This window comes from Alligator sinensis, unplaced genomic scaffold (genome assembly GCF_000455745.1).
Source record: "Alligator sinensis unplaced genomic scaffold, ASM45574v1 scaffold436_1, whole genome shotgun sequence".
Taxonomy (NCBI): domain Eukaryota; kingdom Metazoa; phylum Chordata; order Crocodylia; family Alligatoridae; genus Alligator; species Alligator sinensis.
In genome coordinates, this window is record NW_005842172.1 from 612,177 (window position 1) to 627,565 (window position 15,389).

General features: G+C 42.3%; 1 protein-coding gene across 1 annotated transcript in view; it reads right to left on the reverse strand.

The window, feature by feature from the left end:
- Window positions 1-15,389, reverse strand: part of CALCR (calcitonin receptor) — a 128,837-nt gene that overhangs the window by 96,005 nt on the left and 17,443 nt on the right. The window contains exons 3-4 of the mRNA XM_006025900.3: window positions 11,977-12,089; window positions 6,035-6,126 (exon numbers count right to left, since the gene is read on the reverse strand). Of these exons, the coding sequence (XP_006025962.1) occupies window positions 6,035-6,126; window positions 11,977-12,089 (205 nt within the window). The remainder of the gene's footprint in view (window positions 1-6,034; window positions 6,127-11,976; window positions 12,090-15,389) is intronic.

Consider the following 15,389-nt stretch of genomic DNA (forward strand, 5'->3'; position numbering starts at 1 on the left):
CGACATTGGTCTGGCCTCAATTGGAGTACTGCATCCAGTTCTGGGCACCACACTTTAAGAAGGATATGGCCTGCCTTGAGAGGGTTCAGAGGAGGGCCACCCGCTTGGTTGGAGGGCAACAGGGCAGGCCCTATGAGGAGAGGCTGAGGGACATGAACCTGTTCAGCCTCAGCAAACTGAGGCTGAGGTAGGATTTGGTGGCTGCCTACAAACTCGTTAGGGGAGATCAGCAGCGAATAGGAAGGGTCCTATTCCCCTCAGCAGCACCTGGGGTGATGAGGAACAATGGCCAGAAGCTGCTGGAGAATAGGTTCAGGTTAGAGATTAGGAGGCACTATTTTACTGTTAAGGTGGGTAGGATCTGGAACCAACTTCCTAGGGAAGTGGTCCTCGCTCCTACCTTGGGTAAATTCAAACAGAAGTTGGATGAACACCTGTTTGGCATCATGTGATCCCAGCATGTGCTCCGGGCAGTGGCAGGAGGTCAGACTAGTTGACCTATTTAGGTCCCTTCTGACCCCTAACTACTATGAAACTATGAATATTATCTAAGACTAATGCCACACTTCTAGAACATATGTCTATATTAGTGTTACCTTACAAAATGGTCAGAATTTTACCAGCCACAAAATCTTAGCACTAACCCTTTACAAGAATGATGGTTCTGAAAAAAAAACCAATTATATTTTTGTTACTTACTAAGGACTCAATCTTACAAGCATGCATACACATCCTTAGCCTTATTATAATGAGCAACTAAGTTAAACTAAACTAAAAGTAATGTTTAAGAGGACTGTCTTAGATTTCCTTGAATATGTGCTCTTTAATCTTATCTCCCTTAGAAATGAAGGTATCCTGTACCAATTACTCTAAGCTATCAAAGGTATGTGATTATTCTCATGAACAAAATTTTGTTAAGCCATTTCTGCCAAAACCAGTTTTGGACAAAATTTAGTCATTACAAAACTGGGTAAGAATTTGAAAATATAAGCAACATTTTGTAAAACTTTTAGAGAAAAGAGATGTATTCTTAGCTGTTTAAATTGCATAACTCCAATAAAGTCAAAGGAGATATTCTGATTCACATTAGCAGGGAGCCTGGCCCATGTAGTATGGATATGCTCTATGTACATGCAAAAACAATGTGGATTAAAGAAAAGCAGGCAATTAAAAATGAGTATCTGGCAAACTGTTATCTCAAAAAAGTCCCTCCCTTGCTCACACCTAACATCTATCCTTCTAATGTACCCTTCATCAAACTCTCTGTGAGGCATAAACAAAATTGAGAGACATATTTTTCCATTGGATAATTAGTTCTCTAGAGCTGTTACCTCTCTAATAATGTGTTTTAAATCACTGACATCAATCATAAATTAGTCCATGTCCAGTTTTTTATTTCAGATGACTGCTTTTACACTGATTAATTCCATCTCACTTTCAGTCCTATAGCTTTATGAATATATTTGTAGGGTGAACCTATTTTCCTAACTCCTCTGAACTTGTCTCAAAATACAATGTTGTTGGTTTCTTTCAAATTGGCTTTCAAACACTTCACCAAACTGAAAATACTGAAGCCATCTATGTTTGTGTGTCAACATAATTAGCAGATGATTCCTTTCAGCATAAAATTAATTTTAAGGTTAACTATAATCTCCAAATAATATGATTTTATAACAACAAAGGTGACAGATTTCATTGGCTACTGATACTTCCTTCTCATGTCCCTGTTGTGACAACGTATTTGGAGAATTTGCAAATTTGTTGGAATCTGACAGGGCTATGCCATAAGTGTGTCTGCTATGGCCTCAGACATGCAACCTCTCAGCTATCAAGCATGCACCTTAGTACCCAACCCCAAGTTATTACCAATTTGTCATTATTGTACAATTACCTTTTCACTGTATGAAAACCATTTTAGAGCAGAAATTCATGTTTTTCTGCTCTTTATACCTTTGAATGCTCAAATATTAATGGCAATCTTTTAGGCTAAGGACAGACACTCAAAAAGCCTGAGCCTGAATTGATTCAATCTTTGCAGGTTAGTCTAACCTGCAAAGCTTGAACCGATTTGGAGGTGGATAGACATTCCCTTTTCATTCCAGAAATGGAGGCACATGCCTGCAGTGGCTTGGGCTAGAAACCAGGGGGCAGTGGAGCAGCCCTCCCTTTCCTTCCACAGTACTTGTGGGGGGGGGGCAGTGGCCTGCACAGCTTCACTGCCCAAGGGGTGGAAGCATTGCCAGACTCCAGCCCCAGGCTAGCAGTTTGAGGTAAAGGGGGTGTGTGCAGTGGGGTGTGTGAAATGGGCTGGATTCGGCCCAAATCGGGGACAGTGATTCAATTCACTGATTTGGATGATTGTCCTTATTTGATTTGGCTGAATCCAAATCTGAAGATTGAATGCTGATTCAGAGAATCAGTGATTCGGCCATAGACACCGCTTTAAATGTTTTTTCTACATACCTCGAGGTACCAGGCATGGCTCGTGAATGCTACAATTGTGGGGTGGATGGAGTGTCACACAGGAATGCAGGAGGGCCCCCCTGTGTGCTCGATGATGGACCCTGAAGTGGACCGGAAGTACTTCTGGTCCACTGCTGAGCACATGGGGGACCCCCCCCCGAGCCTCCTGGCTCAGTGCTTGGCCATGGGGGGGGACCCCGGGTGCCTCCCCAGACCCAGGAGGCACCAGTCACTGAGCTGCAGGGGAGCGGGGAGGGTCCCCCACACGCTCTGCAGTGGACCTGGAAGTGGACCTGAAGTGCTTCTGGTCTACTTCCGGGTCTGCTGGGGACCTCCCCGCCATGCTCCTGTGGGATGCTCCATCCACCCCACCATCTCAGCATTGATAAACCACCTGGTACCTTGAGGTATGTAGAAAAAATATCTAAAGCTGTGTCTATGTCTGAATCTCTCCGAATCAATTCGGAGGGTTCCGATTCAATTCGGAGAGATTAAAGGGTCTCCTTATTTGATTTGGATTTGTAGATTTGGCCACCAAATTGGGCCAAATCTCCGCTGAATCGCATCAGCAACCAAAGCTTCACACAGCCCTAATGGGCAGTGCATGTATCTTTTGATGATACTGAGCTTTTCAATATCCCTCTCCCTGTCTGCAAACCTGACAGGGCTGCAAACCAGCGGGGGGGTGGAGGGGGGCTGATAAAACCATCGTGTTTTTCACAACAAAACAAAGAAAAACAAAGCCCCTCTCATTAATTTAAGCTCTTCTTAAACAGCTTTTTCCAAGGAGGGACATTACTAGCTGATCTGTTGATTAGCTCCAAAAAGCCCTAAGTGGACACTCTTCTGTCTGCCTTTGTCCTGTCCCAGTGAAATTGGACACACACACACACACATGCATGCATGCACACGCACGCACCCACCCACCCCTACCTCTTAGCATTAGCTAGCATACCACATGCCTAGGGCCTGTGGGGCTAGGGTCCATGCTGTGGGAGATGGGAGAGAAGAAGGGGGAAATCCCTGCTTAAGCAATGAGGGGAAGGAGGAGTGGAACAGGGGGAAGCCAGGCAGACCCTGCCGTGCCTGCAGTCTTCCCTGGAGTTCTGGCTAGGAATGAGAGGGGCAGGGCCAGCCTCTTCTCTGAAGCAGAGAGCACAGCTTAGCCCAGCCCAGCCCATCCCAGGGCTACAAAGCATCTGGGATGCTGGGGGACTCTGGTTTAACTTCAACCAGGAAGGGGTCTGAGACAGACAGTGCATAAACCAGTTTGACTCAAATCAGTTAAATCTGATACTAAATTCAGGTTTATCTTAAACCAGTTTCAGCCATTTTGAAACTGGTTTATGTGCACTGAACTGATGTCCTGTTACAGGTTTAAACCATCCGATCACTTAAACCACTTTATGTGTAATGTCTGTCCCTAGCCTTAAGGTCTTTATCTCCCAACAAATGGTTAATTCATTTCCTTAGGTTTGATGTTGGTTTTTTTTCTTGTTGTATTTCTGCAAGATGTAAAATTAATGCTGGATCTGAAAAACTAGTTGGATGTTATTCTGTTTGTCATTGCCTCTGAGGCAGACACCCTCTTTTAATTGTTATACCTGTCTAGGGTCACAGTGGGTGCATCTAGATAAGATTCTACTGTGCAGTGGTTACTGCACATTTAGTTAGTACTTGCATAACTAAGTACTAAATAAATGTGCAGTAACTGGAGTTGCTGCGCAGTAGCATTAGTGAATGACTTTTTAGTGACACTACAGGGCAGTAGCTAATAACATCACATAGTAATGTATTAGCACCGTTGACGTGCTGTGATGTGCTACTGCGCAGTATTATTCAGCTACTGCACAATTGGCATCTCATGTAGATGTGCCCAGTGTGGAGAAGTTTGTTGAGTCAGTTTCCTGTAATTTAATTTTAGAAGTCTTTCATTGGCCTTTCAGATGTCCATTTTTCTTGTGCCTCATTCTGGATGTGCTGTGCTGACAGTGCATATGACAGTGCATTCGTAGCTTAGAAAGCTGAGGGGCTAGAACATGGTAGTGGTGCTAACTGATATAATTCCATTAAAAATGAGGTGTTTGTAAAACTCTTCTGTTGTTCCTTTTTTCACCAAAATACTTGGGACTATATGCAGCTAGAACAACCCTTAGAGAGATGCTATCTATACTGAAATGTTACTATTTATAATATTATCATGAGAGCTAAGTGCCATAATTATGGTGCTTAAGAGTCTGAAGGACATATCTTGTGGAAATCAGCATAGCTCTATTGAAGTCGATGCCGATTTACAACAGTTGAGATCCTTCCCAATCGTTCTCTTTATGTTTGAACATTTTCCTCATAGTACACTCAGTTGTCATTTTATTTAAAATCAGAAATGACTGCAGGACGTACTGTGTTAGACATGCAGTAGTTGGATTTTTATAGTTTCTCTTTATAGAAAAAGAAAGCTTTAGTATGTTCTCGGTCTTTTTCTAGTCTTACTGAATTTGATGGATGTTGTGAATATATTTCTGAGGGCAAACTGAACCAAGGAAATCCCTCTGCTATTTCAACAGAGATGCTTTATTATACACTATATGACAGACTTACACTCAGAAGAATAAGATTCAATTTCCCTGTTTGTTTGCATATAGCAGATGCAAAAATGTTTAACAATCAGAATGTGATCTTCAAAAATTATACTGCAGGACCTTACTTTATGATATTCAGTGAAACTGAGAGGATGAGTACACCCTACAAAATTTATTTTCAGTTCACTCATTACTAGTAAATGGGTGCATCTACACATGCAATTCATGTGACTCAATATACTCTGGCTCAATCTGAGCTGGAGTTTACTAATCTCAAGGTCTCTGTCTACATATGTTTTAAGCACAGTAATTTATTGTGCTGCTGGATACCACTTGTATCTGACGGGACTATCCAGCACAGCACTGTCAATTAGTCTACTGTACCCTAATTGTTGCACATGTGTACATGGCGATGCTTTACTGCACCGCAAATTAGTCTGCTGCACAGTAAAGCATCTTGTGTAGACATGCCCAATATGTCTGTTTCTCTGAAGTTAGTGGCTCAGATCTGTCACAACATATGAGAAGTGTCAGTTACATTTGGGGGGTTGGGGAGGAGATGGCTTCAAATTATAGTCAGATTTGAGCCTCTGGTATGACAATACCTCCCAGCATACTTAAAAAGTCAAAAGGTAACCAGTGAACGAGTGAAGCATAATACCCTCAGTAAGGCCCTCTATGCCGCCTCTTTCTACTGGCCCTAGCTTGCATGCCAGCCATAGAAAAGGTGATAGCATAGAATATAGATAATAAATAGAACAGTGAGAAAGCTGCCTTGTACTGGAAAAATCCTTCTATGGTCAGGTATTTAATGTCACTCTGCACAGCTTTTGCTTCAGTTCTTTTCTTCTAGCATTATCAGAAAAAAATACTAAAGAGAACTGAGTATAACTTTTAAGCCACCTTCTAACTTTTTTTCCTGGTTAAATACCTCTGGCGTTTAGCAGCATCTGAGAGAGGAGAAGAAAATATAAACTATCAAAACCACTTACTTGAAATAGAAGAAAATCCCCAAGGAAATCAAGAGCGACGTTATTGACAAAGCATGGCCTACTATAGCCATATAATAAAGTATGAATGCCATCTGGAATTAAAATAAAAAGATAGGTATGAAAAACTGGTGAGAAGTAATTTATTTAGTGTTGTGCGCAACAATTTGTGGAAGCAAACGAGGAATTTTGATTTCTTTTTATTCAAATTCACTGTTAAGATATGCCTGAAATATTCCTAATAAATTAAAAGGCACGGCTGAGAAGGTAAAGAGATGAGATTAAGTGGTTTTTGCATGTGCAGCTCTGTCCCTGCTCCACAAAAGCCAAAGGCAAAATTCCTGTTGACTTTAAGAGAAAAAGATTAGGTCCAAACCTATGTATATATCTATATCACTTTAAATAAAGAGAAATTCATGGAAGTTCATAGGACTGATTCAGACTGGTATGAATCTAAAGTAACCTTCTACAGTAACAGTGATGTAAAGTCACTGTGAATGGCAAAAGAATCAGCCCCCTATTCTGGTTGATATCACCAGGTGTGTCTACATGCTCAATTAATGCAAAGTAATAAAGTCTGGAGCTTATTGCTCTGGAGTTTATTGCTTCCCAGTGCTGCATTTACACATGTGCCCAGGACTGCAGCATGCTGAGCTGTGTTGAAGCAGCCCTGGCTGCCAGGGGGTCCTGAGGGTCAGCCTGCCAACCCAGAGCTGCTCCTGCTGTCCTCAACCTGCTGTGGAGGGGCTGGCCAGGGCATGAACGTACTTCAGCATGGGACTATCCAGAGGCAGTCCCCACCCATCAACATCCACGTGTGCAGTACTGCAGAGTAAAATACAAGTACTACCCTGCTGCAGAGTTTATTAGTTTACTCTAGCCTAACAGCCCTGCACATGAAGATGCAAGATGTTTATTGCAGTTAATTAGTTTAGTCTATTCTGCAGTAAATGTCTCATGTAGATGCACCCACTGAAATGTAAGATAGGCCTACCTTTACATCATTTGCTGTCAAATTATTATTGGACGACAATCATGTGGATCAGCACTGGCTCCACAATACTACAATATTTAAATGTCATATTTGTTCTCAGCCAAGGCCTGGAGTGTCATTTAGGTGCGACATGGTGTGAAACAGGTACAGGAATCTGGCTGCCTGCAAGGCTCTACTCCAGGGATGGGCAAAATATGGCCCACGGGCTGGATCCAACCCGCAAGGCCATTCTATCTGGCCCACGGGGCCGCTAAAAATTTAGAAAATTAATATTTATCTGCCCTTGGTTCCTGTCAAAAATGACAGGAAGCAAGGGCAGTAGGACCCAGGGGAAGCCTGGCGGGCTCCCACAACAGTAGGGCCTGCCCCGCCCCACCCCCCACCCCCAGCTGGAAGTCCCTGCAGGGGCTTCTGGCCTGGGACCACATGGCTGCCCCAGTGGTGCCGGAACTTCAGGTAAGGTGGGGGGGAGGGCAGGGAAGGAGCCCAGGGGAAAGTGGCCCAGGGAAAAGCTGAGCATGGGGGGAGAAAAGCAGCTCTTTGCTCACCCCATGGCCAGCACCCTGTGCTGCAGCCATTCGCAGCCATGCTCAGCTTCTCCCCGGGCTCCTTCCTGGCACAGAGGAAAGCGGCTCCTCCCCTGCCCCATGGCTGGTGCTCCCTGCTGCAGCCACTCGCAGCCCATGTGGGGCTGTCTGGAGCGGGCACAGACAGCCCCACGTGGGCTGAGAATGGCTGCGACACAGGGCACTGGCGACAGGGTGGCAAGGAGCCGCTTCCCCCCCCACCTTGCTCAGCACAACTTTGTAACCTGCCCCCACTGCCAGCCTGGGCCCCACGCCAGCTCCAGGCTCACCTGTTGGGGCTGCACGTGGCGACAGCAGCTGTGGCCCATCCGCTTGCCGTGCCAGGCAGTGTTTGCCACTGCTGCCTGTGGGCTGCCCAGCATGTGAGCTCTGACAGGCAAGCCCAGAGCCGGAGCAGAGCCCAGGCTGGCAGCAGGGCTGGGTTACAAGCTGGTGCTGAGTGTGGGGAAAAGCGGCCCCTCGCTCACCCCATGGCCAGTGCCCTGTGCTGTAGCTGCTTGCAGCCCACATGGGCTGCCTGTGCCTGCTCCAGACAGCCCCACGTGGGCTGCGAGCACGTGCAGCAGCGAGCACTGGCCATGAGGTGGGCGAGGGGCCGCTTTTCCCTGCGCTCAGCACCAGTTTCTTCCCTGCTGGCAAGCAGTGGGTTGGGGCTGTGTACTGCCTCCCGCCTGTACCGCGGGGCTGGGGGGCACTGGGTGTGAGCGGGTGCAGGAGCCAGTGGGAGCACAGGGCCTGCACCATTGTTCCAGGGCCAGCGGGGCCCAGAACAGGGTGGCAGGAGCGCGGGGTCCCAGCCAGTAGGGGCTCTATGAAGCCAGGCCAGTTCCCCCCTCTCCCTGCTGGTGCAGCCCAGCCCGGCTCCACAGACCCCTGCCAGCCTGTGCCCTGCTTTGGGCCCTACTGGTGCTGGCTCTGGGACATAGATCCCAAGATGGTGACCAGGGGAGGGGCACCTGTCAAGGGATGGGGCTACCCATGAGGCCTTTGACAGCTTGCCAAAACTGGGTAAGTGGCCCTCTGCCTGAAATAATTGCCCACCCCTGCTCTACTCTCACCTTCTGTAATGAAAGTATTGATATTTAATCAGCACATTTTGGAAAAGCATTATTAGCTGTTCTTCCAGGCTTACTTTCTTTTCAGATATACTTCATTAATTCTCCTTTTGTTACATAGAAGCAGTTTTCCTTTCTCTTATTTCCTTTTAAATGATTAAATGAACTCCTTTTAAAGGAATGTCCTCCTCCATGAAATACTTAAGAACTGTACCAGCATTATAGGTATTATTTTCATATTTATCATTACCCCTCTTCCTTCCCTTTTCCTCCTGTGTTTCTGGAAATGTGGGAAGAATAAAGACAGAAAAGGTGTTTCATACAATGCTTCTGCCTCACTCATCTTCAGTTAATTTATGGCCATCTTCTAATTACCCAACTTTCTTTAGTCATTCCTCATTCTGAGTTTGTGGGGGTGTCAATATGTTTTTTACTTTGAATTAAACAAAAAACAGAAAAATTAATTCTCCTTGGTAGAGATGTCTGATTTCTATATCTGTTTATGCTGTTTAAATTTTACAGCTCTTATGTCATCTTTCTCTCTCTCTGTTCTAAAAATGATCACATTACAGCTGTCTGACTGCGTACATGGGCCTCAAAGTGGGTAAATGTCATTTACCAGATTGCTGGCATCTACTAAAATAATGTAGAGTAGCCTTCCTGTATATCAGAATTAAGCCCCTACAGAGTGGGTGCATCTACATGTGCTATTAATGCACCTGAATACACTCTGGTGCAGTTTGTGCTAGAATCAGCTGCTTCCTCGGTGCAGCACCTTCACAGGTGCCTGGAACCACAGCAATCTGAGCCAGTGCGGAGCAGCCCTGAGCTGACGGGGCACGGTACAGTGAGCCCCAGGCTTCAGGTGGTGGAGGGGCTGGCTGGAGTGCAAAGGTACCACAGTGCAGGGCTAGGTGGCAGGCAGCCCCTGCACTATAGCACCCTCATGCCCTACCCAGCTTCAGTCACAGTCTACGCGTGTGTTTAAGCCCATGTAATTACTCCGCTGTAGTCCTTGTACTTGTCCTGGATAGTACTATCCTACAATGGAGTTATTAGTTTACTGCACCCTAATACAGGTGCACGTGTAGACTGTGACACTTTCCTGTGGACCTAATTAGTCAGAAACTCCAGAGAGAAGTTTAGCTAGGAACTCCAGAGGACAAAATAGAAAGTGGTAAGACAAGACAAATTTCTGTTTATAATTCTTTTTTTTTTTCATATACATCTTTGTCATTCTTCACTTCTGTGTCATTGCTAGGGTTTTGCTTTTGTTTTTGCGTTCTTGGCAGTATGCCTTGAATTAAAAAAATTAATTAACAGACAAACAATGCCTAAATATTTTGATATGTTGTGCAGTACATGAGCACTGGTATAAAAGAGCTTTAAGACAGATAAGTGGTAGGGGTACTGACAATTAAGTGTCTGTGTATCCTGGAAGACTAGGACCCATTCAAATTAATACATTTTAATTTTAGGACTATGACATATTAACATAATACTTGAAAGTCAAAAGTAGCATTTGTGAAAAACAATATTTTAACATATTTATGTTTCTTTAATATATAGTTCTAAAAGTAAAAATTAGGGCAAATATGAATACATTGGAATGCCAAGTAATAAACATATGGTGTATCTGTACATTGTAACAGATGCTTTGATGTAGATTTATGAACTAATGTCTCAGAAATAAAATTTCTCCCATTAAATTCATAAAAAGATTGAACTATTTTGCATTCCTAAAAACTCCCCCTTGTTGTGCTTTATCTCCCAAGTTGATGCTAATTCCATGGCTTTCAAAAGAGTTTTTCATCTTTTGCTTAGAAAGCTACTAAAAGAAACGCTTTTCATGTTAATTTTTTTTCAAAATTTTTAACTTGGGAAACCTATGTTAAAGCAGCGTTTAAGACCTCTTGCTGAAATATTAATGAGATTATCAGAATGTACAGGAAAATAGTCTATAAATAAGATACATGCTTGGTTTATGAACATGTGGATTAAAGTTTAGAGTACACCTTGGCACTGTTGTAGAATACACTAGGTTCTTTCTGCATTTTCCATTATTTTTTTGCTGCAAAAGGATCCCAACCTATGCACAATTTTCCTTTCTATTTCATCTGTACTTTGGCTGAATAATTGTCAAAATTCTTCTTCTGGAAGGCATGCTTAATAGGTAACAGAGCTACATTTTGCCTCCCTACATGGGTCAACATCTGGAAAAGTGACTTTTTTATGGCCCTTCTATTTAAACCTTTGAGATCTTGAGTTGTTACTATTATTCCCTCCTTATTCTCCAGATTAGCCCATTTTACAGTTATTGCTCTTTATAATTTGACATTTTTCAGAGTTCATCTTACGGCAATCCAATAGCCCTCTCTAACATACTGTAGAATGGCTCATTAGAATGGCTGAATATAACCACAGAGATGTGAGTAGCTATTTAAAAAGGCATGAAAACAACACATCAGTTTCTGATTCTTTTCCTTCCAGAATTCCAAGGAGTTACAGATCATTTATTGTAATCAGGTCTTCTTGCCACTTGGCTTTCAGAAATGTATTGATTTGCATGATCACTGCCAAAAATGCTGTATTTTTTTAAAAGCTTTTACTCACATTTCTTGCCCCTTGCCGATTTATCTTTCATAAACTGCATTATTTTTAATTTTTTCCTTGAGGCTAATGTCCTGATCCTGGAAGAGTTTTTGTACATATTTAACTTTACTCAGGCAAATAATTCTGATTTGAGTAGAAGTGTTAAGACTCTAGTAGAAGTGTTAAGTGTGTGCAGCAGATTTGTATAACTTTTACTCTACCAATATCTCTATACTGATCATTTTTCAAAGGAATCAAGTGTGGGGTGATAACATTTGCTTGCAAAAAGTCATGTTTGAGTTGCATTGAGCTTTAGCCCAGAAGAAAACTAATTAATAGTTCTGAGTTTGCTCATTCAGGGAGTAAATGTGAAATATCAACTAGTTCAAGAATTGTAAGGCCAGAAGATGGAACCTGACTCGGTGGCCCTGGTAGGTAGGATGAACTCTGGCTTCTATTCCCTTTTACTAATGTTGCTTATCTATTTTATCTGCGTTTTCCCAACGCTATTTTATCCATGACTATTAGTACAGTTGTATATCTGTATGACTGTACACAGAGAAACAAGCCACTATATAATTTCATATACTGTTGCTATAGGAACAAAGCTGTGGTGCCCTTGTTCATCTTTAGACAATAGAAACCTTTCACAAATAATTTGCTGCTGGTTCAGCTTCATATAATTCTTGGACTATACTGATTTTTTTTGTAGCTTACCTTCAGTTTCTCAGAAGTGAAAGAGTTGCACAGCGTATAATTTGACCAAGTCCGATTGCTCTCAGGATGTCGGAACCAATTTCCTGTTTCATCACAATATTTTGATGCCCTTTCTGTCAATGAATGCAACAGTAATTATTTTAATGCATACACATTATAAATAAAAGCAAATGATATGAGTGGAAATGAAAATTCTCTTACAATATCCAAAGAGCTCATGTAAATATAGTTCATCTAAATATTTTTAGTACTATTTCCCTCTCAAAAACTGATTGGAAAATAGCCTCATTATTTTTGTCTCTTTTTTGTTATTTACTAATGGAGTGAATTAGGTGCCATAAATTATGTGGTAATAACTAGGTATCTAGAAAGAGTTTAATATTGCTGGTATGCAAAGCAGTAATGCTAATGACTGTAAATTGAATAATGTCAATATATATGAAGGGATCCATTATGTGTGCACCCTCATAATTCCCTTTATATCCACAAATACTTGATTTTCAAGTCCAAGTATGAGGTCTAAGTGTGCAAAGGACATTGCACATATGTTTGCATGTTGTTTGTTGGTGCAAATTGGTGCCTAATTTTTGAAAACCTAATTCTTATGAGATCCTATCTCCCTTACAGGCACAAGGGGAGCAAACAACATAGCAGAGCTCAATATGTAGGGGAAAGGTCTGATCATGGACAGCCCATAAATAGAATTAACTTGCAAGCCCTGGATCAAATAATGTGTTTTCTACAGAAGGACCTGAGTTAGAGCAATCAATATATTCTTATCAAGTCTGTTAAGTGAGATAACAGACTACATAGAACCGTTAGCTAAAAATAAAGTATAATTGAAAATGCCTGTGTAGGGTAAGATCTACTGCTGCCTAGGAGCAATGGAAAAGACTACATAGTCACTATGTTAGTGGTATTTTGGGTTTGAGGGTTAGATAATTCTGCACTGTCCAGTGTACATGAGTTAGCTCAAACAGCACTGCAATCAAAGCCTTCACAGAAGGTTTGAGAGTGGTCATACCACTGGTCAAAAATTCAGTGTTTGGCAAGTTGGGGACAAGCACTTCGTAAACATATACAGTGGGCAGATACAACAGAAAAGGGTTCTGCTATTCAGTTCCATTTCACACAGTGATAAGTATTTGTTCTCTAGCCTCCTTTTGTCAAAATGTACTGGACAGGCAGCTGCCTTTAATTATCTATCAACATCATGGCCAAATCCTGCCGTCCTTACTTGATTCTTACTTGCTTGGAACTTAAAGGATAGTTTGCCTGAGTGAAGACCACACGTTTTGGCCCAGATATATGACTAGCTGGTGTTTCTTGGGCAATGGTTAAGTGTTTTATTTTACAAAAATATTGGTATTCCAAAGTTAAAGTTTTAGAAAATTATTTTAATTGTTTACCTATTCTGCCTGGGCAATTATATTGAACCAATAGACATAATCATTTCCAGGCAAGATACTCCTACAGAACTAATCATCCTTTTCCCTTACAAATTCATGTTGTCCATGTTTATTTTCTTTGATTCTAATGACCTGTGCTTTATTTAAATTTTGGAGACCTATGCCCCATCCATATGCTTAGGAAAAAAAACAAGCGAATATATTGACAAGGTCAAGATTTATATTGTGTGTATTTTTCTCTTGGCCCAGAAACCTGTTTTATACAGCAACAATTTGGAAATAGCACATTTAAAGTTCTCCAAAAGAACACTCTTTTTAAATAATTGTGAGTTTCAGATCATCATATTTGGGAACTCAGTGCTTAAAATCAATACGTGTACAACATGGAGATGAAAAGTACACTTTATCTCAACCTTCCATCAGTTTAACATAGAGATAATCTCTGACTACATTGTAGCATCCTTCCCATTGTAGTCATTGCCAGATATGATCTAAACCGGACAGTTTTCAGTCATAAATAAAGATCAGTGGTTTATATACAATAGAGCACAATGTACAAAGATTTTGCTTCCTGTACTATAGTACTGCACAATGCATATAGCTTTGTGAACAGCTAGGGATCATAATGTTAATTACATCCATGACTGTAACCTGTTGCCTGATATGTGCTCTGCTTAAACTTAAGCTGGGACTCATGAGAGGAATCTTCTGCCTACTACTCTTTCAGCTAAACGTAGCTTGTCCTGATTTGAGGGTCTTTCCTTTTGTCTCTCCACTGCCCTCTTATTTCTCTTCCTCATTTGGTAGCAGGCTGTGCGTTGTGGAATACCATTTAAGCCAATGTGTCTCTCTCTGTTCCCCCCCTCCAGTAAGCTTCTTAGTAATTGTGATTGACTGGCATCAAATGTAAGTCATCAGTAAAGGGACAATTATTCTTGCTGTATTCTCTGCTCTGAGAGGGTTCTGAATAGAGACAGGCTACCTGCTTGAGAATTATCCGCCTGTGACAAACATGAGGAGGTAGGCTTGTCTTCTCCTGTCAGGGTGAATGAGCACCTGAAAATGTAGTTTTATATGAATTGCTTGCTTCAGTGACCACTACTATAGTGCATAGTGTACCTCATCCTCACACATTGTGTCCCTTTCTAAATAACATTATATTGACTCTAGCAGTTAAACCTTTGTTTTAGACCTACTATTCTGTATTTAAATGAAGCTGTGACCACTTAATCCGAGCTTTGCATGGAGTATTCTGTTGGAGGTTTTTGTAGCTGGAGTGAACCGGCAGCAGCCAGTCTATGAAATCAGGACACGTGGTCTTTTTTTGGAATGTGTTAGCTTTGTAAATAAAACAGTAACGTGTGAAGAATAGATAAGATTTTTCTGACTATTAGCAGGTCAAAATTAATGTGGTGACCTTTGGTGATACTATGAGACCATGTTATGATTGTGAAATGTTCACTTGGACTATTAAGTATCTATACTGTAGGACTGGTCAAATGGTGGTGGTCCTATTTCCTGATTGGAAGACTAAATTATTGTGGCAAAACCATGTGCCACCCACAAGGAAAGCCCAGCCTGAAGAAGGAGAACATCGGGAACCTGCAATCCATGGGGCGGCCAGCAGTACAGCACAGGTAAGCAATAAGCAGGTAAGCAATAAGGGGCCATTTGGGCATCAGAGCCGGGGGGCAACAAAGGCGCATGTCACAGGCCTCAAGTGCCTATACACTAACGCTAGGAGCATGGGGAGCAAGCAGGATGAACTAGCGCTCCTGCTTGCAGAAAACACTTACGACTTAGTAGGGCTAACAGAAACCTGGTGGGATCCTTCCCACGACTGGGCGGTACACATTGAGGGTTATAAGCTGAACAGAAAGGATAGAGTGGGAAAGAGAGGGGGAGGGGGGCGCTCTATGTCAATGAGCGATATACATCGACCCTTAGCAAAATGGAATTGGAGGAGGAGAAAGTAGAAGGATTGTGGGTTAGGTTACATGGGGG